The sequence below is a fragment of the Prinia subflava genome, chromosome 5 (assembly GCF_021018805.1).
Source record: "Prinia subflava isolate CZ2003 ecotype Zambia chromosome 5, Cam_Psub_1.2, whole genome shotgun sequence".
NCBI classification, from domain to species: domain Eukaryota; kingdom Metazoa; phylum Chordata; class Aves; order Passeriformes; family Cisticolidae; genus Prinia; species Prinia subflava.
Window position 1 is genome coordinate 42532762 of NC_086251.1, and position 23451 is coordinate 42556212.

Below are 23451 nucleotides of genomic sequence, written 5' to 3' on the forward strand. Positions count from 1 at the left end.
ATCATGAAGGGCAGAGAGACCTTGATGGGAGCATGCATGTTTAAAGACATGTTATTCCATTCCCACATAGGAATTTTGTCTTTCAAAGGTCACATGAGAGATTTCTGCTAATGCTTGTCTTTTGTTTCAGAGGCAGAGATTACAATGTGGCAGCAGTTTTCTAAGAAATTGTCAGTTTGATCTCAGGACAAAATCAAGAATATTTAGAGGAAGAGAGCCTTGAGAATAGTAGAATATGAGATGTAGGTCAGCAGAGAGTGCAGTCCTGGCTAAGATGCACCAGTACCGCTACAAGGGGGTGACATTGTTGCATCCTGTTTGTGTTTTTTATCTCTGTTCATGTATTTCAGTACTCTATTTCATACCACCAATTAAAATTCACAAATTCCAATAGGAAAATAACATTCCTTATTGTCATGGTTCTGCTGCCACCTCCTTTTACTCAGTTTGAGAAAGCCATTGAACTTCCTAGATCACATTGTTCCTCTTGTGCTTAAGCATGATTCAGCATCCATGTGCATCAAAGCACACACCTACCACAGAATTATCTGTGTTCCAGTGATGAGTAAGGCTTCTACTTGAACAGGAAGCACTTTCAATAATTTGTATTTATAGGAAATCTTCTTCTTTGGAATCTTCCAAAACATTCTTAGTCATATATACGAGTCACTCTTGAAATGCAGGCATCCTTGAGACTGAAATTGGCTGGTGTTTAACAGTGTATAGTAGTTCTAAAAAAAGTCAGTTCAAGACTTGAGGCAGGAATTATTTTACCTCTGAGGTCCTACCAGTTCTATTGCTGTAATTTCTTCAAACTGTACATGGTGGGATTTGTTTAGGCTAGCACAACTAAATAACCTTTTCATCGTGTTTGTTAGGTGACATATCAGCTCCCTTTTGTATCACACAGCATCCATGTGTGCTGTAGAAACTTACGGTTTCAGCTTTTGAAGTCTACTGTTCAATCACCAGTGTGTTTGACAAGATGATAGCTACCACACAGACATGTTTTGTGTCCCAGTGTGTCCTGTAGTACCATTGCTTTTGGCAAAGGATTTTGAGGGGGATTATCTGGAAGAAGAGAACCCAAGAGTGTCTGAAATGTCAAATGAGTTTATGGAGTTAAAGCTTCATATCACACACTTTTTTTTTCTTTTTTTGTGTGTGTGGTGGTTTGGTATATTTTCATTTGTCTTTTGCAATTACTACATTTCTGATTTTTCAGGAACAGGCAGCTCTTCACAGATCTTGATGGTCTGCTACAGATCTGTAGTGACAGCTTGTTTTTCCCTGGAAGGGATGTGGCACAGGCAGAAATCACTTTGCTGCCTTGGTATGTTCAGGTGTGCTACACACAGCTCTGAGAAGAATAAATCTTGGAGAGAATGACATGATATCAATATATATGTTCATTTTCAGTTTCTTGATTTCTTGTGTTCACTGCAGCTTTCATCACTATCTCTGACATAACAAGAGGGCTGTTCCCCTTACCACCACCTCAAAAAAGGCATTGGTGAGAGGGCCTGAGAAAAGCTACCAAAAACGGGGAAGTGTTTAAGACTTGAATGGTCCTTGTGTCACTGTTGCATCAGGGTATTAAACATACTGAAGAGACAAAATGAATTCTCAGAAAGGTCTTCAAGTGGGAGGGCCTTTTCTAGTGGAAGCTTGAAGGCAAGTCTGCCACCTACTTTGAGCCTTGCTTTCCCCACCCAGAAAATTCATCTTCCAGGTGTTCATGTATTTGTGAAAAAACTGTGAAACTAACCTGTGTCTTGCAGACCACTTTGAAATTGTGGGTGGAGGCGCCTGGACACAAGCAAAGCATTAGAAACTAAAGAAAAGTCTTCTATCAGGACTTAGTTTTCTCTAGTTTGTATCTCAACAGCCTATGAGGAATGGTTGGAAACTCTTTATCCTAAGTTTGTGTAAAATAGACTAATCCACATCAGACATACACAGTTTGAGAAAAAAGATATCTGCACCATGGTGTATATGAGGAGTTGGTAGATAGAAGAACTATTTGTACCAAGTGACCTCCTTTCCCTTCTTTAAAGTAAAAAATTTAAACGTCAGCTCAGCTTTTTCTCACTTCTTGACTTTTAAAATGAGTTGTTCTTGCTGAACTCCTCATTCCTGGTCTTACTACTAGATAAATGGATCAGTTTATTCTATCCACAAAAATCTCGACTGAATGATTCACTGCTTTTTTCTCACTAGTCCTTAAAAAAGTTAAGCAGATGTCCAACTTTTTGTGTAGTTTAAAGAGGATGCCCTCAATATTGATGAATACTTTCTGCCTTTCAGGTATTTTTTCATCTCTTTATTAATTTGACACATGTTCTCCTGTGTTTTCCTTTTTTTTAATTGGACATCCCTATACTGCTTACCATGGGCACTAGAGCTATCTGAAATTCAGCTGTGTGTTCTAACTATTTTCACCCCATCCTGTGCCCAGCCAAAAAAACCTAACAGTAGTGGCTAAAGAACATTTTATTTCTTGTGTAAGGTCTGTGTACTTTAGAGATGTTGCTTCTACCTCACCTATTCCACTAGCAGCTTCTCACAAAGAAGACTGATTATTATTAAACTGGCTGACAATATTCCAGATGTTTTGGGACTTTTTTGTCCTAATTTAATCTTCTTTTCAAATCCCACAGTAAAATCATAATCTTTTCCTACTTTCCATGGAACAGTATAGTTAACCTTTGGAATTCACTGGTGCATAAAAAGCATGAATGACACTTACAGGCTGGATAATCAGTAACACATTTTGCATACTAAGCAGTATGTGGAAAACAGCAAATCTAATCTCATGCTTAAAATCTCACAGCAGGATAATGTCAAAAAGGATTTCACCCTTCATCTGCTCAGTAGAGAAACTTCAAGTCTGGTCATACTTTACTTTCTCTCTGGAATCAAAGGTTGTCCATTGAAGAGCGGAGCATTAATTTGCTCCATGATGGTTTGACATCTTTCCTTTTCCTTGCTTTTGTGTTCTATTCTCATAGTGCTACTGGATTTATGGAACAAATATGAGCTTTTCTCTCAGCTACAAAGAAAATGAGGTGCAGAAAAGTAGGAAAAGTACTTGTTTGTTATCGAGAAATTACTTAGAATATGTGTTGAAAATGATGCATGGATAAATGCATCCTTTTCTTTTTACTCCTTCCCCCTTTCTTTTGAATTTTGTTTAAGGAAAATGGGATTTTATAGCTTTATGTAGTAAAGCAGTTTCAAAAATGGAAAGAAAATTCTGACTATCTCAAGAGGGAGGATAATTGCTATCCTGAGTCATTCATAGGCTGTGAAACAGCAAAGATTCAAAATGTTAAAATTCTTAGGAAGCATAGGAAATGGCATCTGCATGTGTCAGTTCTAATTTATTGGGTTGTAAATGTAAAAGAAGACAATGGGGAAAGGAGAGCTACCCAATCTTTCTTCAGTATCAGCTGTAATATTAGAACTTTTTAAGAACAGGTTAAGACGGTAAGTATGCACTTCTTAAATAATCATCTTTTGAGCAATGAGGTTGATGATTTGGTGTTTTGTTGCTCCTATTGTGCTGTGTAATACAATTATTTAAGCTTCAGAGGCAAAGGATTCAGGATCTGCTGCCCATGCTCCCATCTTTGTCCTCTACTTTTTCCATTCTGAAAGAGAAAACTGAGAATTAAGGTATAACACATGAAAAAAATCTATGTGACTTCCTTGTAAACTGACTCCATTAAAAAAAACCAAACCAAACAAATTTTTTCAAAAAGAAAAGAAACCCTATGCCTACATGGAAGAGCATCATTGATTCTGTTTTGCTTGTAATGATCTTCAATCTTCAGAAAGTGTATTTGGATCTTTAGACACTCAGTCTTAGTAGATCTATGATTTTTTTTTGCTGTGTGGACTATGATTTTACCACAAGTAACAGGATCATTCTGACCTAGGTGAAATAATGAGATGGTATTGTTTGTTTTTTTGATTGCTCTGATGACTGATTAAGACTGATAAGGGTCTAAAGCCTGAGCTGTCTGCTTGCCTGTTGATATAAGGTTTTTTTAAAGATGTGTTGAAATCCATGAGCAGGTGACAGCTTGTGAGGGGGCAAGGTGTTACTGTCACTTATATCCAGTGTCAAGATCAGTTCTTTGGATAAACAGAATTTTTTTGTCTTATAGAGTTATCAGTCCTCTGTGGTTTTCTGACAATAAATCCACTTTGGACAAAAAGCTAAACAAACTAAATATATGCTTGACTGAGGTACTGAAAGTCAAATAGATTTTTTTTTTTTCTTAAATGGATTCCATGTGTTTCTCAAATAAGACAAATTCTTTCAAAAATTATTTTAAATGCTGAGAGATTAGTTAAAGAATGTGATGTTTTTTCTTCTCTTTGTATTAGCTGTAAATTTTCTGATTTTATGTGTGCATGAATGAAATGCATTTCTTCTCTTTTTATTTGGTTTTGTTATCTGTTGGTTGCATTAATGTAGTCATTGTCCCTGTGTGCCCTTGTTGCTTACGTTGTCATTTCCGCGTGTTTTGATTATGCACATTGGCTGTGGTAGTTGTACAAGTTGCTTTTATTTATTCAAAGTGATGTTACCCTGGTTTGTCTTTTTTTATACTAACCTGTTGTTTATTGTCTTTGCTTTTTTTTTTTTTTTTTTTTTTTTTTTTTTTTTTTTTTTTTTTTTTTTTTTTTTGCTAACAAAGTTGAGTTGACCAAAGCTGACCTGCAAGGTAGAGAAGGTTGTTCCTCTCCATTACTTGTTTCAATGAAAGATGCTTTTATGTAACATTTGGTGCCTTTCACTGGATGCAGTCACACCTCTAAGACAGCAACAGAAGTTCAAACCCTAGCATCTCTGGAGGGGAATTCTGGGTTGAAGAAGAACATGGCAAACAGTGGAGCAGCTTCTGTTGACCCGGGGGGTTTGACTGTATCAATCTCTGAATAGACGTAAAAGTACCAGTTGATTTCCTGGAAAGCAAATAGCTGCTCTGCATCAAAACACAGAAGGCACTCAGAGCTTTAAAAGACAGAAAGCTGACTCAGTTTTTTCACTACTGATCTTCAGGAGGGAGATCAGGAGGTAAAAACTGTGGGGTTTTGTTTGTTTGTTTGGTGTTTTTGTTTTTTAAAAAAACCCACAGAAATAACTTCCTGGAATTTCTGGATTTTAAAATAAAAAAACCCCCAAAGTCTCTAAATTACAATCTCCCTTAGTATTTAGAATGGCTTTTTACGAGCCATAATCTGTGCAGGAAGAGTTCCTTGTTGTAGGAGGGTCAGCACAGTAGCAGAACCAGAGAGCAGCACACAGGAGCAGCTGTTAGCACTGAGGGGGAAGAGGATGCCCCTTGTCCTCTGTCTCAGCAGTCAGTGCTGCCAACACTGTGCTTATTCTGTGCCACAAAGCTCCTTCCCCAGAGGCTGTTCTCACACCAGTGATGTCAGAGGCTTTCCCCCAGAGAGACCTTCTGACAAGTCTGCAGGCCCCTGGTGGTACAGAGTGCCTGGTGCCTGTCCAAAAACTGGGGCCCAGTCATCTCCTCTGCAGAAGGTGTGTCCTTGTCGAGGAGCTGTGTCACCAGCTCAAGGAGCTATTTGAGAAAGGCAGTAGGTTGAGTAGCATTTGTGAGAATAAGAAGAAAATCAGGTATTCTCAGAGACCCTGTAAAATTTTTGCCTGGGACATAAGTAAGGAAACATGTCTATTAGAAATTAATTGGTCTTTGATAGTAGTATAAACAGAGATATTTACCATGGCATTGAAAGTGAATCCTTTTCAATATGATAATGGAAGTGTACTTCTCAATTCATTTGTAAAGACTGCAATATAGAGTACAAATGAATTTATTCTGGAATGCCATGGAAGTTAAAAAATTCTCCTTTTTAGTGGAAAAGGAGATAATGGTCTCAGGTATAAGGGGAAGTCAGAGGCATTGAAAAGTGTGTCTCTGTTTAGGAGTCCTGAAGCCATAGATGGCATCTGTTATGGGATCATCTTAGTCACCTTGAAATTTTATGTCTAAGCCATTTTATGTCTAAGGTTCTGTTGTGAGACAAAACATAGATGTTCCTGTTTCACCCTCTGAGATAGAGACTTTCTGACATTTTACATATCTTTGCAATTAAGGTTTTGTAGCTTTAATCACATGATTCATGAACTCCTTTTCTATTCACTGTGTTTACTGTGAAGACTTGGTGATATTGCTGACCTCATCTAATGTCATACATGCCATTTTCAAAATAAAATATTCTTGTTCTGTATTCCAGGTATAGACAGGTAGCCATTACCTTTCCTTCAGGGTATCATCTCTGTTTTTAAGTAGTTTGGTGTTTTATGACTCAGTAGAAAAGGATAAAAATAAATTTGGAGAAATAAGGATGTTTTACTAGGTTAGCAGTTTATCACTGTAGCAGTTGTTGACAAAAGCATGTTAAGAGATACCCTCTCAGCCAACAGGTAATGATACTGACAGTCTGAGATAATTTTATCAATTAGATCCATATGAGATATTGAATCTGAAATATTTGACAGCCGTGAGATAGACAGAAGTTAATGTGATGCATTTTGCTTTATGCATGTGGAGCATCTAACTGCAACTATGTATTTTTGGCATCTCTGACCTGTTCCCAACTGTAAAAAGTTGAAGTACTCTATCTTAGAGAGGTGCTGTCCCTAGGGAATTCTCAAGTTTATGTAAATGAAAGGGGTAGAAGATGAGATCTTTTTTCTAAAATAAAAAAATAGGAAATATATGTGGACCAGGACAAATCTGAGAGAAAAAGTGTGCTGGAAGTACACTGGAGTATAAATAACTTTAGGATTTAGCTATTTATAGTTCCATTACATTACATTAGACATCAGCAAGTATTGTGTGTCTCTTGCCACAGCCACTGTTCTCTGTAGTCAGTTATGTGTCCATCAGAATTCAGAATGCATGCTCAGGAATTCCTGAGCTTGATTTTTGATGTTTATTGAAGTGGATGCATCATGAATAGGAAGTTTGTGAACAGAGAGATTTATTGTTTTGATTTTTCCAGAGTCCTCAGAACCAAAGGCATATTACAGCTGTGAAGACCATTCCCTCTCAAGCTCAATTTTTTACAGAGGTCTTAACCGTGTAGGAATATTAGCCCTTCAGATAGAGACATCTGATTACATTGGAGTCCAAGGGGAAACATTTGGCTCGAGTGCATAAAGTTGATTACTGGCTTTTCAGGAAACCAACCTTTGCTAAATAAGTTTGGCTGTTTCCAGATAGGCCATGATGCCTGGAACTTAAGAGCTGGACTTGATGATCCTTGTGTGTCCTTTCCAAATCAGACTGTTTTATGATTCTTTTATATTGGTGTCATCTGCAGTGAAGAAGGATGTTTTTCCTCTGGTTTTTTGTTTGTTTGTTTGTTTTGTTTTGTTCATGTACAGCCCTTTCAATTTTCCTTCATGCTTTTAGCTTCTGGGTCTGAATGTCTAAATGCTGTTTACTTCCTCTGCTTCATTTGTATCTCCCTGTCCCTTGTTGCATTCTGTGTGCAGGCATACTCCCTTTTATGCAGTTGACTTTGTTTTCTAGGGTTGGGATTTTTATTCTTTTGGCCTTTTTTTGTTCTTCCCTCACCAACACGTTGCTTATGACCTTTTAGGTTACTTAGAAATGGAGAGTGGAAGGGTGGCAAGAGGGAGGAAGATAGGTATATGCCAGCTTTCTTTGAGGGGAAAGAAATCCCATCACTTTGCAGATTAATTTCTATGAATTGCCCTTGCTGCTCGATTCCCTTCCTCTGTAACCTTGAGATTTGCTTTCTGTGGGAGAAAGCACATTTGTTGCATGTTCATTATTTTAACAAATCCCAGTTCCTGAAGTTTTCAGACCAGCCACTTATTTGTTCTAGTTATTTGGAACAAAAAAACTCAGCACCATGACTTATATCAGGTGGGTGATGTATTCAGGCTCTGTTGAGGCACTGAAAAAAATAGCTCCATTTTTCCATAGGACAGAAGAATGCTAGCTTTTGAGTTATTTCTGACAATGAGTAACTTTAAATATGGAACCTGACAGATGCCTAACCTTATTTAAGTGATGAAAGGGATGATGAGTTCTTAACAAACTATGAAACTGAGAGCTTGAGGAGCTGGCCTTGCAATCCTTGAAAATCTGTTTGGTTTCTGGTTCTGGTTTGCTATATTAGTCTGTGATATTCCTGCTTTCTGCTATCTCAGACTCAAAATACAGGATCTAACTTTCTGAATCATGCACTGAACCCTGACTATAATTTAGTTTCTTACATTTGTGCAAAGTGCTGATGTACCACCAATATGTATTAGGCAGTTACAGTATATGTGGTGTGGTGCATCCCATACAGTGATGGTTCCATGAGATTCAGAGTTAATTTTGCTCACTTCTTCTCAGAAAAAAATCTTGTTTTCCAAACTATTCCAACACTGGAAAACTGTTTGGCATAACTTTGTTTCCTACTTAACCTGCAGGAGGTGTGAGTCCTGGAACAGGTTTATTTTCTGCCTGGTGCATATGGTTTCCAAGACCTGATGCCTATCTGAGCTGAACTGCTACTGCAGATTGAATTAAAAAAGGCTGACTATCTCTGGTTATGAAAAAGGAATGCTGACAGAAGTAGAGTGTAGATTTATCAAAGGTGTAAATTGATTATAATATCTGACTTGTAGTGGTAGAGATATTTCAGTGCTGGATGGCATTTGTAATTTAGGACCTATAGAAGGGACTAAAGAAGCACCTTATTCTGCAAAGGCTGTAAAGATGTCTTGTGTATATTACTTTCCTATTGCTCCCTCACATCTCTGAAGATACAAGGGGAAAAGATAAGAGCATTTAGAGAGGTGAAGAATGAAAATGGAGCCATATTGTCATTCTTCCCCTGTTGCTGATCTTCATCTTATTGAAACAATGATATTAACACAAACAGTTGATTCCCTTCAAAAAGAGTGAATTTTTGATGTGTGGAGGAAGGTGTTATGTGCAAGACCAATAATGGTTTGCTTATCTTAATATTTATTGCTAGTTGTGTTCAAAGCGTGAAGCAGTTGTGTTATAATCCTGCAGCTGCTATAAAACTGATTCCACGTGTAACTTGAAAGAACAATAAATACAATACTGTCTTTTATTTCTCAAGTTCTGTTTCCTGCAAAGAGCTTTCAAAAGATATGGAAGGAATGACTTTACTTCAGTAGAATTTTTTTTTTTTTTAATTTCAGGACAAAGAGAACGATACATTACAACTGATATTGTAAGAAAGAGGGTAGACAAAGCAATTTGTCCAAGCAGAATACAGATATGAGGTCAGGCTGTTATACTCTTCAAAGGGGGTTTTCTTCAAATACTTAGTAGAAAAACTAATAAACAAACAGTATATCTGGATAGGTAGCTGAAAAAAAAGTGTAGTGCTGGTCTCCTTCCCAGGGAGGGAGACCAAACAAATCTCAGATTCTGCAAGTTCTCGGATACCGAGCTCTTCCAGTAAAAATTAGAAATGGAGACATAAAGATAAATAGGATATTGTTGAAGATTCCTGGTTTGCCATTTCATGTTCCAAAGGAGATGCCTCTATTGATAGGCTTAGCCTGGACAGGAAGAGACACAGCAAGTCATGCTTCTGCTAGCAGGGTTGCTTTTCTGCACTGAGGACTTTTCCACTTTTACTTGATATCTGCTGCCCACTTACTCCTCTTTCCACTGTGCATGTGGCACGAAGAAGGCAATGCACCAAGCTCAGCTACAAACAGACAATAAAATCAGAGACTTCTCACATTATTATGTGATGACTAGTTCTGAAACTTTGCTTTTAAATACTTTGTCTGCTCTTAGTGTTGCCAGAGGAATGAGATTAAAAATAGACCTGAGTCCTGATGGCACTGGTAATTTAGAAACAATTCTACTGCTTTATATATAAGTTGTTTGTCATCTTCTTTCCTTGTTCGTTAGCACTAAAGGGCATGTGCGTGGTAACACAGTCTTCATGTTTTATAATCCTCCCTGTGCTTCTGTCACTTTGCTCCCTAATCCGAAATCATAATTCCCTGTGACATCCCTATTAGTTGCTCTGAAGAAAATTCTGTTGCCACAGAGGATTATGACATCAGGCAATGACTGTTAGCAGCATGAGTAGAGGAACTCTCTGAGACAAAGATCCTTTTATGATTCAAATGGCCCATAGAACTAAGAAGGGAGGCCAAGTACCAGCATCTATGCTGTGCTGTCACAACTGACTCTAAGGATGGCAGATCAGGCTTCAACCTTCCTTGTGGTATTGTCAGGCTTTTAACATTCCTCATCATTGTGTCCTTTTCCTTTTCCTTTTCCTTTTCCTTTTCCTTTTCCTTTTCCTTTTCCTTTTCCTTTTCCTTTTCCTTTTCCTTTTCCTTTTCCTTTTCCTTTTCCTTTTCTCCCCCTCTGGCTGCTGAAAGTGCTGTTCCCATCTTCACAGTTGGTTTCTGTTAAATACAATTTAGATACCATAATACAGGCCCTGAATTAAAGTACTTTGGCTCTCTGGGCTCTATCATATGAAGAATTCAAGTCACAAGTACCAGGCCTCATGCAGTCTTATTCCTTGGATGGAGTCCTTTCTCTTGCAACACCTAGACAAAAGATATGCCTGTTGTCAAGTACAGTTACTGATTAAAGCATTCTCAGAAGAATGAAGGAAAAGTGGAGAAATGTTGTTGAAAGTGGTGTTCTGCTCTGCTTCTGTGTAATGGTCTTTATAGATTATGCTGTAGCAAGTTTGCATAGAGTCACAGTTGGTTTCTGGTTTTATTTTTAAAATACAGGTATAGACATCTTGCTTGTTTATACCTCTAGGAGTATTGGCATTCATGTTTGAGGTTAGAGGTTAGGTAGTGGGATAATAATGTGCAGGAGAGGTATCAGTTCCTCATTCCTTATCCTCAGATAATTTAGACATTTTAGGCAAAATGACAACTAATATTCTGTTTCAGATTATTAAATGTTATCCTCTTTTTGCTCGGCCAGAGTAAGTCTGAAGCAAGCATCAGACCACAACCTGATGCACATGCATATATTTATTTATTTCTGTGATTTTTCCAAGAATAAAAGCAGGAGGGAGGCCTGTAGGTACATGTGCCTGATGGCCCACGCTGAAAAGTCTGTCAGCTCTGTTCTAATCTAGAAGTGATCTGTTAATTTCACACTGTGTCACTGAGACCACTGGGATTCATATGGCTGCAAATGAGAGTCAGGTGGGTGGGAAGAAGAGGCGGAGGGGAGGAGAGAAGTGTTGAAAAGTGCTGCTCAACTTTCCTTCAGCATGGCAACAAGGGGTTTTCTTGCTGTGCCTGCTGCTGTCACTTCTTTTCAAGAGGTGAACTTTCCTTCAGGGATTTTGTTGTCGTCTTCTATTAAACACACTTATGCTTCTACCTAGAGGTTTTGGTTTTTTTAACAGTGCAATAAATTCTTGAAGAAGCTCAGGTTTTTGTTAACATTCAGTCAAACTGCTTACCGAGCCACATGTTCACTCTCACTGCCGGAGAGATGTAAAGAAAAGCAGATAGCTGAAAACGTACTGAAATTCATCCATTCTCTCCTTTCAGTGAGAAAAGCTGATCTGGTGGGGAGAGCAGAAACTGCATCAAAGCTTTAAGGGTCCATTCCTGACTTTGTCATTGAATTGTTGGGAGGCTCATGGCCTGACATGGGACTTCCAGTTAGATGTAGGTTCTACAAGGGCTTGTAAATATGGAAGTGCCCATCAAAGATGCTGAATAATGATGGGATTTAGTGAAATCACTATGGATGGTGTCCAGTGGAGGTTGAAGGGTTTCATTTTATGGTAAAATATTTTAAAATGCTGTCTCCACTTTGGTCTGTCCTATCTAATCTATAAAATACAGATGGTTGATGTGATGAAGAAATAAGGAGAAGGATTGAGTCTTGTGGAGTTGCTGTTGCTAGCAAAGACTCTGAAAAAAGATGCTGGGATGGGTTGAACAGTTCTTACTTTACCCTTAAAGTATTCTCCTAGACTGGAGGTGGTTAATGAACTGATCTTAGGCAGCCTAGCCAGTTGATCCTTTCTTATCTGCTTTATTTCTTTGATTTCTTCTTTTCCAGCACATACAGGATATAGCATAGTAGGTATGTTGAATGTATATGTACATTTTATTTAAAATTCTGGACAACAGAACAACATACCTTTGTCTAAAATACTAAATACAAAGTACTTTCCCAGGAAGTAACTTGTAAACTCATGTTCTTGTAATCTATGACTTGCAGCTTCTGGTCTCAGATGATTCAGAATCATCCAGCTACCTCCTTGTAGATGATATAGTAGCTGTCATTGAGTCTCTGATCTGAAGATTACTTTTTTGCCTATTGCTTGGATTTTGTCTTTGCAAGGCTTATCTGAGTAGGGTAGCAACCGTTAGCTGCAAATCACAGAACAATGAAAAGCTGTTCTATTAGCAGTGGCTGCTTCCTTCTCTGCTTCCAACAAAAGCATGGAAAACAGTCCAAAAAGAGAAGTGTTTTGGATAAATGTAATGCCCTTCTGAGGACTTTATTAGCATGTTTCCAGAGGAATCTGTGTAATAGGTCAGAGTGGTTTTTGTGTGGCTGACTTTTATTAACCCATAAAGCCAAGTTGTAGCCAGCTGAGGCTTCAAAACTTCAGTTTGAATCTAGATTCTCACAGTTCTTAGGGTATGATAAGGCATTTTTCATGGGCCTATTAATTAACTTTCATTTCTATAAGGGGAGCAAACTTCTAGGGAAGCACAACAACCTGGCCATGTTTGTTGGCCTGGTATCACCCCCATTTTACTGGTAAATTCTTTGAGCAAGTGGGGAACATGTAAGCTGGGCTTGCCTAAGAGAGAACATGTTGCTGTTCCCTCTTCCTTGCTCTGTGTTACAGTTTGCTGTTTTGTTGTGAGGTGTACACTTGTCTTTGTGCTCTTTCTACCTGACTTTCTTGCACGTCCAGGAATGGAACAGAGTTTGGTTAGTGCTTTCTCTCTTCTGCATGAGGATCCTGATGGTAATGGTAGTGATTAATTGAAGCTCTTGAGGGCCTGACCAAAGTGATTCTCTCAGCTTTATTTCACTCTTTTCTTGTCATCCTTTCTCCAGGACCGAGCACTACCTGCCAGGAAGATTCCTGTGCCAATCAGGGCATCTGTAATCAGCAATGGGAAGGCTTCACCTGTGACTGCTCCATGACTTCATATTCTGGGAGCCAGTGTAATGATCGTAAGTACACTTTTCAGTGCTTTGGTGACCTGTGACTTCTGATACATGAGAGCACAGAGAACATATGATTCACTGTTCTTTCAATTGCAATGCAACTTTCCCAATGTCAAATCCAAACTTTTTTTCTTGGAATTTTCTTTAAAGCCTGCATCAGATTTTTTTTTTCCCCTTAAAATGAAAATATGCAATTCAGCATTTATTGGTTTTGTTTGGCTGTTTTTGTTGTTGTGTTTTTTGATTTTTTTTTCTCTCTCTTCTTTTTGGAAGCTAACTTTACCAGTCTGATGGTGGTAATTGATGTTAATGGAATTCCTGGTTTAGGGAAACCAGGAATGACTTGCAGATACTGTATATAATATTTTCTTAGGTAAAAAAATGTCTAGCTTTTCTGTACTGAATTATGCTTTGAGATTTTCATTCAAACTTTGGTGAAAAAGACATGCAATGCATGTAAAATGAGTAGTGTTCTAGATAGTCTTCTACTGAAATACTAGTGTATGCTGAAATGCTGGGTAGTGTTTGAGAGAATGTTCACTTAAAATCCTTGATCAGTTAAATACACAGTGGAACTGTTGTCCTTCTTGGTGTATTGATTTGCTTAATCTCAAAATATTGGATGTTCTTGGCCACTTCTAATAGGATCTCTGTTAAAATAATTGAGCAAACCCCTTAAGTCTGCCTTTAGGGGGCAGATAATCAGCTTTTTGACATTCCCTCTGCTCATCATGATTTGGCCTTTGCTCCTGCCTGGAGGGAACAGATCACTTCAGCTCTACTGTCTGCCTGCTTCTCTTATTTGAGGTGACTGCCCCCTTCTCCCTCACTTGCTCCAAGGCAGGGAACAAAGGAATACATCATGATGCTGCAGTAAACATAACGGTAGGCTTCAATAATTTGGTTCACTGACTGTATAAATTTTAAGCCCAAAACCCCTTGCTTTTCATTAAAATATTTTTGGAAGACTTAATTACTAGTACCAGCAAGGTCCATGCAATATTGGTACCATGGCAGTGTCATATCTGCAACCCTTCCCCTAAAAGTCTGAGACATGACTGAATTGATGGCACATATGACAAGCTGTGTAGCATATGGTGACAATCCGTTTCTGCTGAAGGCCAAAATGCCTGCTTTTCTGAGTCATTCATGGTATGTGGTGTTGTCTGTGTAGGTCTCCCATTTCTTCCAGCATATTTCTCTCAAACAGATATTGGAAAGGCCTATCAGCATTCATACTTTGACAGGGGCAATATAAACAAGGTACTACCGACACAGATTTATAGACTGCAATGCTGTGTCTGGGTTTGGGTTGCTTTGGAATTCATAACGTTTACTTTGGGTCCAGAAGAAACATTTCATACTGGAGTCACAAGATCTGGTGCCAGTTTTCTGTGTTTTTGTTTTGGCTTGCTTTTATCAATTGGACACCCACTTTCCCACTCTCAAACTACTTGTTCAGTCAATCAGTTAGGCTTGCTAAGCGTAGCACACAAACGTGTGAAAGAAACACTACTTTGAATTCTGTTGGGTTGCATTTAAATATATATTCAGGAAATCTCTCATATTATTGATACTGTGGGGTTTGTTTCTAATGTGTTTGGCTTCACAACTCGAGAATGTTGCAGTGCCCTTGTTAAGCTGTTGCTAATGGCTTAGAACATTGAAGCATCAGGAAGAGCCAGGTTCCTGTGTCTGTAATTGGGGATTTCTTGCTGCTTTTTAGAGCTGGCAGCTGGAAATGATGCAGAGAAGGGAGCTTGAAATGGGTGGGGGTGTTGTGGGCAGCGTAGGAGCCAGCCTCCAGTTATCAGACCTGGCTGGTAATTTACAAATGCATGTAGAATCATGTGGGTTTCAAAATGATCTGGAAAGGTAAGTTGTGTGGACTCCTGCTGGAACATGACAAGACTTCATCCTGGACCTTCAAAAAGTGCGTATAACATTTTTTTGTGAGTTTTGTTTGTTTTTGTCTTTGTCATATATCACGACATTGGAAATAGAGTTCTACTCCTGACTTCCTGATACAGTTAGGATATATTGTGTGTGTGTAGTTGAGAAGGCTAAGGTCCTGTTGCTTCCTACCTTTTGGATATGGTTGCTAATCAGTTCAGGCATTTATCAATTGAAGCAAATACTCTAGACTGGATTTTAGTGCAAGTAATGTCAGGGGGAGATACCTTCTGTGTAACCTGAGGCCTTTTATTTATAAATGCATCAGGTTCTTTGGTATAATGTTTTTTTGGCCAAGCAGTTCATTCTATTAATTTAGTAGATGTCTATTTCTACCTTATGGTCTCCCACCGGTGTAAATATGGAGTATTGAAATAAATAGAACAGGTTGAGTTTCACACTTGTTTTACATGAAAATGATAGCAAAAGGCTGACTTACTGTACATATTTTGCCTTTCTATTTCTAATAGTCAAATCAAGTGTCCACACTGGAAATTTGCATTTTCATGTGTTTGATGAAGAATATTTCTGTGCCTCTGAGACAGATAAATGGGAAGTATAGCGTTCTCTTCAATTATTCTTGATGATCTCCTAGATTATCCCAAATTAACTATTGGTAGGTGTGATTTATGTTTGGGGTTTTTTATTATTTGCTAGAGCAAACTTCGCAAAGATATTCAGTCTTATCCATGCTGAGTAAAGCTTGGTCTGCCAATATGTTTTTCCTTTTTAGTTTTTGTCCCAGGTCTAGGCCATTAAGCTTCCTAATTCAGATGCAACTGGCTTGGAACTGCTATTTCTGGAGAGTGAAGACAAAGCACCTGTAATTACCCTTCAGAGGTGACAGAGACATTTTGTACACCTATAGATATGTTTATCCCTTCACTAGAATTACTTAGCAAGAGAAGGCTTTAAATTCCTAGTGGAAATGATGATATAGCCTTTTATTTTAGCTGTTCATCTGTAGCTCTGTTTTAGATGTTCTTTACTTTGTAGGACTTAAGATTCTTCAGAGTAAGAAATTAATGGGAACTATAGAGGCAAAAATTCAGTTTTAATATGCTTCATTCTGATTTGTACAGTGGTATCAATGTTAAAAAAAAAAAACAAACACGGGAATAACCCACAGACACCCCTCTCCACAAATTCATTTGAGAGGGTCCATTGTACAAAAGTGAATTTAAAGGTTTGCCCTTCACACTGGCCGGTACTAACACCTGAAATGTAAGGTAGAAATAGAAGCAATAATGATATTCAGAATTTCTCCAAGCCATTTAAAATATATTATCAAATTCTTGAAGTTGTTCCATAGTCTTCAATCTTTATAGATGTTTTAATCATTTCAGCATCACATTTAATAAATGTGGACTTTCAACCTATTTTAAGAATTTATATACCACTCTAAGATGTAGGCAGTCAGTGTTAGTGTATTGCAGTTGCTATTAGAAATACTAAACAACCCTGGCATGCCAAGCTGTTGCTTAGACTGTTCAAATGTGCAAATTTAAGCATGTAAGGCAGCAGAAGTAAAGCCAACCCACGATGTTAGTGAAGTGTCTTGTGTCTGGGGTGAACTCCATCCTGTTAATGTTAACCATGATATGAGTTGAAAACATGGTTGTTAAGCATTCCAACCTACCTGAGAAATTACCTGTATTTGAAATGTTGTCTATGAACAGCTTTACAGATTCTTTAATTCATTCACATTCTTGTCTGTCTGATCAAACAGTAACATTTTCTGCACAGAGAGAATGCATAGGAAGAGGCATTGGCAATCTAGCTAATGAAAATGGTATATCCATGTCAAACTAGATCATAGAAAATGCTGCTTTTTACTCAGTGCTTCATGCAGATGAGCACTGAGGGTCAAGCTTTCCAAGAGCAATTGCCAGGATAAAACAAGTGTGTATTAGTGGAGGTGTTTGCCTGTGAAAAATCAGTGATTTGCAGCAATGACTAGTGCAAGCAGACTATAAAGCACCTTTTCAAACAGATTTTATGTTGTTGTTGAAACAGTTAAATCCATCTGCTGACTATTGATGGGCTATTTATAGGTGTTGTTTATCTATTTATTTATAAACTTTGGGTTGTAATAGCCTGGTGTAAAACATCTGGTTTAAAAGCATCTTTTCCATTTGATTGGTAAAGTGAAAAGTCAGCCCAAGCTTTTTGTCCTCTTGTGTTGGTATTGTCATATGCCTCCAATCTCCATGCTTTTCAAGGATCCTGTTGATAAGTAACCTTCCAATGAGATTGCTTGGCTGAGTAATGCTTGTTTCTTGTCTGTGAGAGAATAAATATACAGGGCCATTGGGGTTTTTTGTGCAAAAAAATGTGATTTTTTTTCCCAATCTATTTTTATGTGATGCATAACCTATATGCTTTTACTATCTTTATGTGAATCACATTTGGAGGAGGGAAGAATTGGAGGGAAAGAGAGTCATGGTGAATTTGTTCCATTGTTCATTAATTTGGCACCATCACAAGAGGAGCTTTTGACAACTTCAGTTATGTAATCATAGTGAGTGAGGCTTACTAGCCAAAATCTTTTTTTTCACTTGACATAAAAGGAAGGATATCAAAATTAGGAAAACATATCTAAGAGTAATACTTAAGAGTAAACCACAGAGTATTTTTGATTGATTTGGGAAGACTGAAGCTGGCCTTAGCCCCATGTGTGTGAGATACCAAGGTTGTCAGAGCAGGCCCATTCCTCTTCATTAATGCCCTTCTTTTTTGTACCCTACAAAGTAAGTGAATGAGTATGAAAGTGTATTGATGCTTCTGGATAGTCTGTAAACTAGGTTGCAGTGGCAGAACTGGTTTCTCTTACATGTGCTTCAATAGCATAGCTGAATAGTCATTAGAAGAGACTACTAGCAGTGCAAATGGCTAAATAAGTAACCCTTCCTTTATTGATGATGGCTTTATTCTGATGTGCTCAGGAGCCATTTGCACCCCAAAGTTACTTTCTGAGTCACTGAGCAGTTACAGCTTGTGCTCTCCATTGCAGGATTCAGACTCAGTTGGGAGATGAACCCTATTCCTTCTGTCTCAGTATTTTGTGTTTTTTACCATCTGGGACAATTTTTTTCCGGAATTCATGACCTCTTTTAATGTCTATGCCAACAAACTCAGCTTGATTTACCTACAGAAACATTCTTCATTGTTCATGTTCAATTATCACCCATTTGTTTCTAATGTGCCCAGCTTACTCACTTACTGAGTCAGAGAGCAAGAGGTTGCTAGTGTGTAGAAAATAAATCTGCAAAGACTTCATTAGTCATGCATGGCTAAACCAGTCAGCTGTTTAAATATCAACATGCTTGGGGATTTGCCTTTGATACTACAGAGACATCCATCCTACATGAAGCAAGAGTCACCTCTGATTTATCTTGAGTGAATCATATGTTATTACAACAGGTCAGACACTGCCTACTTCTTAGTTCTCTCCTCATGCTTTATTCTTGCTTACTTAGTGGTCTTTCACATATTATAACTAGTGTTTTCTGGCTGATGGCTCATTTTGTGTTCCTAACTTAAGCCTTTGGAGTCTTCTGACAGTGAATGACCTTATTTTCTGAGAAGGGGGATAAAAAAGAAGTGAAATGCTACTGTGTACTTCAGTACACGATGTAAATTGTACCAATGTGATTTGGGTTATGAACCCTGCTTTCATCCTTCTTAGCACTGTTTACTTTCATTTGCCCTGCAGGGCCAAGAAATGTAATATCTTTAGGGCAAAGATCTGGTGCTACTTCTTATTAAAGCACCATGCACTTTTCTGATGCTTAGTAATAGCCCACTGCATAATTGCCTTAGCTCTTCAGTGATTTAAGAATGCTCATTCTTTTCAGTGTACTGAAAGGCACTTCCCCTCCCTTGAGTAACAGCTGTTAAACATCAGATCACACTGCAGATCAAGAGCTGGTTTGCCCCATATTCCCTTTAGGAGTCATCTGGAATGGGCAGTGCTGTCAACATTACAGGGAGAAATTTCTCTGTCCCTGTTTTGGGGGAGAAAGAGGGATTCTGAGTGACAGGTGTTTTTTGAAATTGCTTCTTCTGCACCTTCCAGCTTCTCAAGGTGCCCTGACATGAAAGTGTCTCCTTTTTTTAATAGTGAAAGCTAGCCAGCTTTATCCTTTTGTGATCCCCAAAATGTAGCTAGGTCTCTAGTGAGTAATTTAATTACGATTGCTTCAACAGCTTGGCAGACAGAGCATTTAGAATGAGAGCTGTAATCAGTCACTGATATCTGTGCACACCTGGCTGCTGTCAGCACATAAGCTATGGTCCAGCCTTGCTACAGACTTCAATAGCATGGAAGGAGAGACTTTTTACAGGTGGGAGTCATTACAGCCTCTGTTATCAACCTTTGAGCAGTTCAAGCAGTTAATTCCCTTCCTGGCGCTGCTCACCAGCTATGCTATTTTCATAAGCATGCCACAAAGGGCTCTTGCCATAATTTTATTCCTTGTGATCTCTGCTCCCTTTGACAGTATTTTTCTTTAGCAGGATCCTCTTTGGTAGTCATGGCAATAATTTTTACTTTTCATCTTAAAAGTAGCTGAGCGAGTGGTGTGTCCTACGTCTATTGCCCCATGAGAGATTTGGCCTCAGAAATTGTTCCTTCAGTAATGGCACACCCAGGGTATAATCACTGATAAGACTCTTATGTAAGTTGGCAGCAGAAACAGAAATGTTGTGCAGCAGAAAAAGAGTCTCTGTTCTGTCACTCCAAGCTCCATTTGTCGATGATGATCTGTAAGCACATCTTTCGACTGAATGTAAGATAATAATAAATTAAGTGTTCTAAATTGTCAAGTGCAACAAGGATTTGATTAATTTTAAATTTAGCGTTTTCTTTGTAATATCCCGCACATGTTCATATTTGTTTTAAGAAGCAGTTAATGTAAAACTCAGAAAAATACTAAAAGTCTTCAACCATTAATTTTACTCTTTAAAGATTCATTTCTTCTTATAGTAGCTTCTTCACAGAAGATGGTACAGAACTGATTTTGGAAGATGATGAAAAATGTATGTAGGGTTGGATTTTATAGGCAAAAATCCCTGAGCTCAAGGACTTTTATTTTAAATGGATTTTCCCCCCACACAATGCTGTGAAATTTCTGTCCTCAATTGTATTGTCCAAATACTTTTGATAATCTCACACCTACTATGGTTTCATCAGCATGAGTTATTTTGAGTGCCATATGGTATGCAGATAGTACCTGTTCTTTTGCAGAGAAGGGAAAAAACCATTGCAAAGTCTGTTTGGTCTTTTAGCTGTTGCAATTGATCTGCAACAGGATACCTAGTCACTAGTCCAGGTGAACACACAGCTGGCTTTGATCTTTCCCCCCAATCCCCTATGGGTCTGTTGTAAATCATACTGTGGATTATGTAAATATGATTTCCATGTTGGGTTTACTGTCCTGGATGGAAGCTCTGACCTGGAATAATCCTTAATCTGTTTTTTTGTCCCACCTGGATTTTGTGTGCTCTCCCATCTTTGCAGCACTCTGCTGAGTTATGCATGTGCGCTTTTAAGCCATTGATCTAAATCTGATGTGTGATAAGTGGGGTGTAATGGTGTTAATGAGATGGGCTAGAGTGCACTTGGTGCTTTCCAGGCAGCACAGAGCTGTTTCCCACAGCACACACTGTATTGTCTCCTTATTCCTATCGGGTCCTCAAGTGATTATCACTTATTTCCCAGGCTGTCTACATAGAGAACAAAGTTTGCAAAGAGGAGCCTACGTTATTCAGTGAGAACAAATAGATAAGGATTGAAGTCAGTCTTTTCTATTTTACAGACTAGACTTTGTTTGCAGTAACATTTATAAATACAACATAATTACTTTAATTCAATGAGGTAACCTCTGATTTATGCCAGTAGTTGCAGATCAAAATCTGGTATGGTATTCTCACAGTCCACATATCAAATGTGTCTAATTGTTTTGCTTTTAAGATTTCTATATATATAATTTTTATATACCTTAGACTAAAAGCTGCCTTTAAGATTACAGTCATTAGGTGGGCAAATCTATGTCATAAAATATTTACAGTGTGGATAGCTGAGAGAATGCCAGCATGCAGAGAGTCAGGCAGTACTACAATTTTTAAACTTTTTTCTTCTTGCTGATTTTTCAGCCTGGAAGTCTGGGGCTACCTAAGGGAGGAAGATGGGGTCAGTAGGGATCAAGAGACAGATCTTTTACGCTTTTTCGATGCTTTGCAATGGAAACTGTTAAAGAAAAACAAAGGCAGGAGGAGTCAGAGGTCCTGAAGGAGATTCTTTGTTCACTACCCAAGCTGCCTAATGTACTAATTATTTCCTGTCATTGACAGAAGGCTACTATTGATCTCCAGTGGAGTTTAGCTGCATATAGGGACATAGCTTTATTATGTTGCAATCTTGTTACTCAGGAGCTGGTATAATAATCTCAGCTGTAGAACATTGGGGATTAGATTAAAAAAAAAACTTAATTACAGTTATCTTAATAATGATCCCTGAGGGGCAGATTGAAATTGGCTGCTTGGGAACCTGTGAAACAAGCTTTGCTCAGGGGAGCACAATTTGATGGATTTAATTTATCTTTGTGGAGGTGTTTCATTGTGTACTGACATCTGAGGCCTTGTCATATGCTGGGAGAGGAGTCTGGGGCTCCAGTTGCCTTTTGCTGTCCTTAGAGATTTTGGGACACAAAATAGCTTCTCTGATTGTGAGAGAAATTTGCACTTTTCAGTAAAAACCCCTAAGAATAATCATATAACTTGAATTCTGTTGGGATGTAAGTGTTAACCAAAACTCCATTTAGCTAACAGCTATCTGCAGATGAAAAAGCTTTCAAATCTGTGAACATTAGTTCCTTTCAAAGTCTTGGGCATATACAGAGCTGGTGAAAATTTTTCATGGGTGGTAGTTTTATCAATGAAAACTGCACACCTAGGGCTAGCAAAACTTTGCATATTTCAGTGAAAGTCTTAGAATGACTTGGTACAGAAGAGAATGAAGGAATAAAAAAGAATGTGGTTGATGACATAATTTTCAAAACAAAGCTCAGAATTCATTGCATCGTAAGGATAAATTTATTGTGAGAGTTAGCAGAAAACACTTAAAAACCTGAGAAAGAGGGCAACTAACCTTTGTTTAAAAGCATTGACCTAAGTAGGTTCAGCCTCCTCTGCATAGGTTTATTATTTAATAAGCTACTGGCTGTGACTTCCTGAGGCTCTTCACAGACCTCTATGCTGGAGACACAGGCCTTGTGATGGCCTCCCTAGTCTAGGATATGCCTTTCAGGACATTGCCAGCACAGCACTTCAGAGTGTGGTCTTGAGCAGGATGGAGAAAGAGATTTGAAAATGACTCCATCCCTGAGAAAGCTGAGTTTGACCTTTGGAGCTTTTGTTCATGTGTCTCTAGCCTTAATGTGAGAGTAGTTGTGCTCATGTCTGTTGAGTAACTGTCTCAGATACCATAACTGGTCTCTAGACCAGCGTGTTGTGACTAGACTCTGACTTCAATAATATAACTGCCAAATATAAGCATATTTTTCTTCCAGAGAGACTCCAACATTTATTTTGAAGGAAGTGTGGTTGGGGCTCTATTCTTCCTCTTGTCTCTGGTCTGAAACCTATTTACAGTGCTTGACCACAGCAAAACTGGTGTCGGGTTTGCTGGCTTCCCCCAAACATCTGTCATATTTCTTTTCTTTTTTTTTTTTTCTTCTTTTTCAGATTGTACTAAATGACCTTCTGTCTGTTACATTTCTGCCCTCTGATCTCAGGCAAATGATGAAGATAGATAGCAATATCACAAGCCATCCATCATTGAATTTGTAGGTCCCATAGAAGCGTCTGTGTCTTTAACAGTTCATCTGTCACAGATAGTTTCATAGTTCAACACCACAAAATACTAGAGAGGGCTAATATTGGTATTTCCTTTTATTACTGAAGACTTCAGCAATCAGGTGCCTTTCACTTGGATATGCAGACTGCCACAAAAAGTGCCAGTGCACCAGGATTTCCATTATGGATCCAAGCCAACTGCATGTTACAGAAGGCAGCACTGTTGCTGACATCAGCAAAGACTCATTTTCCTGCTTTGCTGTTGTAACACTGGGTTGGTTGTGTAACCAACACAGAATGAAGTGAGCAGACCTGGCTCAAAAGCAGTGTCTGTGAATCTGACTGCCAGCAAATTGTTGTAGCCACTCCTGCTGTGTGATATGGGGCAAGAGAA

The 23451-nt window shown here is 38.4% G+C and overlaps 1 protein-coding gene across 8 annotated transcripts in view; it reads left to right on the forward strand.

Moving 5' to 3' along the window:
• The window catches only part of NRXN3 (neurexin 3), a 906050-nt gene that overhangs the window by 378445 nt on the left and 504154 nt on the right, over positions 1–23451 (forward strand). For all 8 annotated transcript variants that reach the window (XM_063399086.1, XM_063399087.1, XM_063399090.1 and 5 more), the window contains one exon: positions 13134–13253. In XM_063399086.1, coding sequence (XP_063255156.1) covers positions 13134–13253 — 120 coding nt within the window. The remainder of the gene's footprint in view (positions 1–13133; positions 13254–23451) is intronic.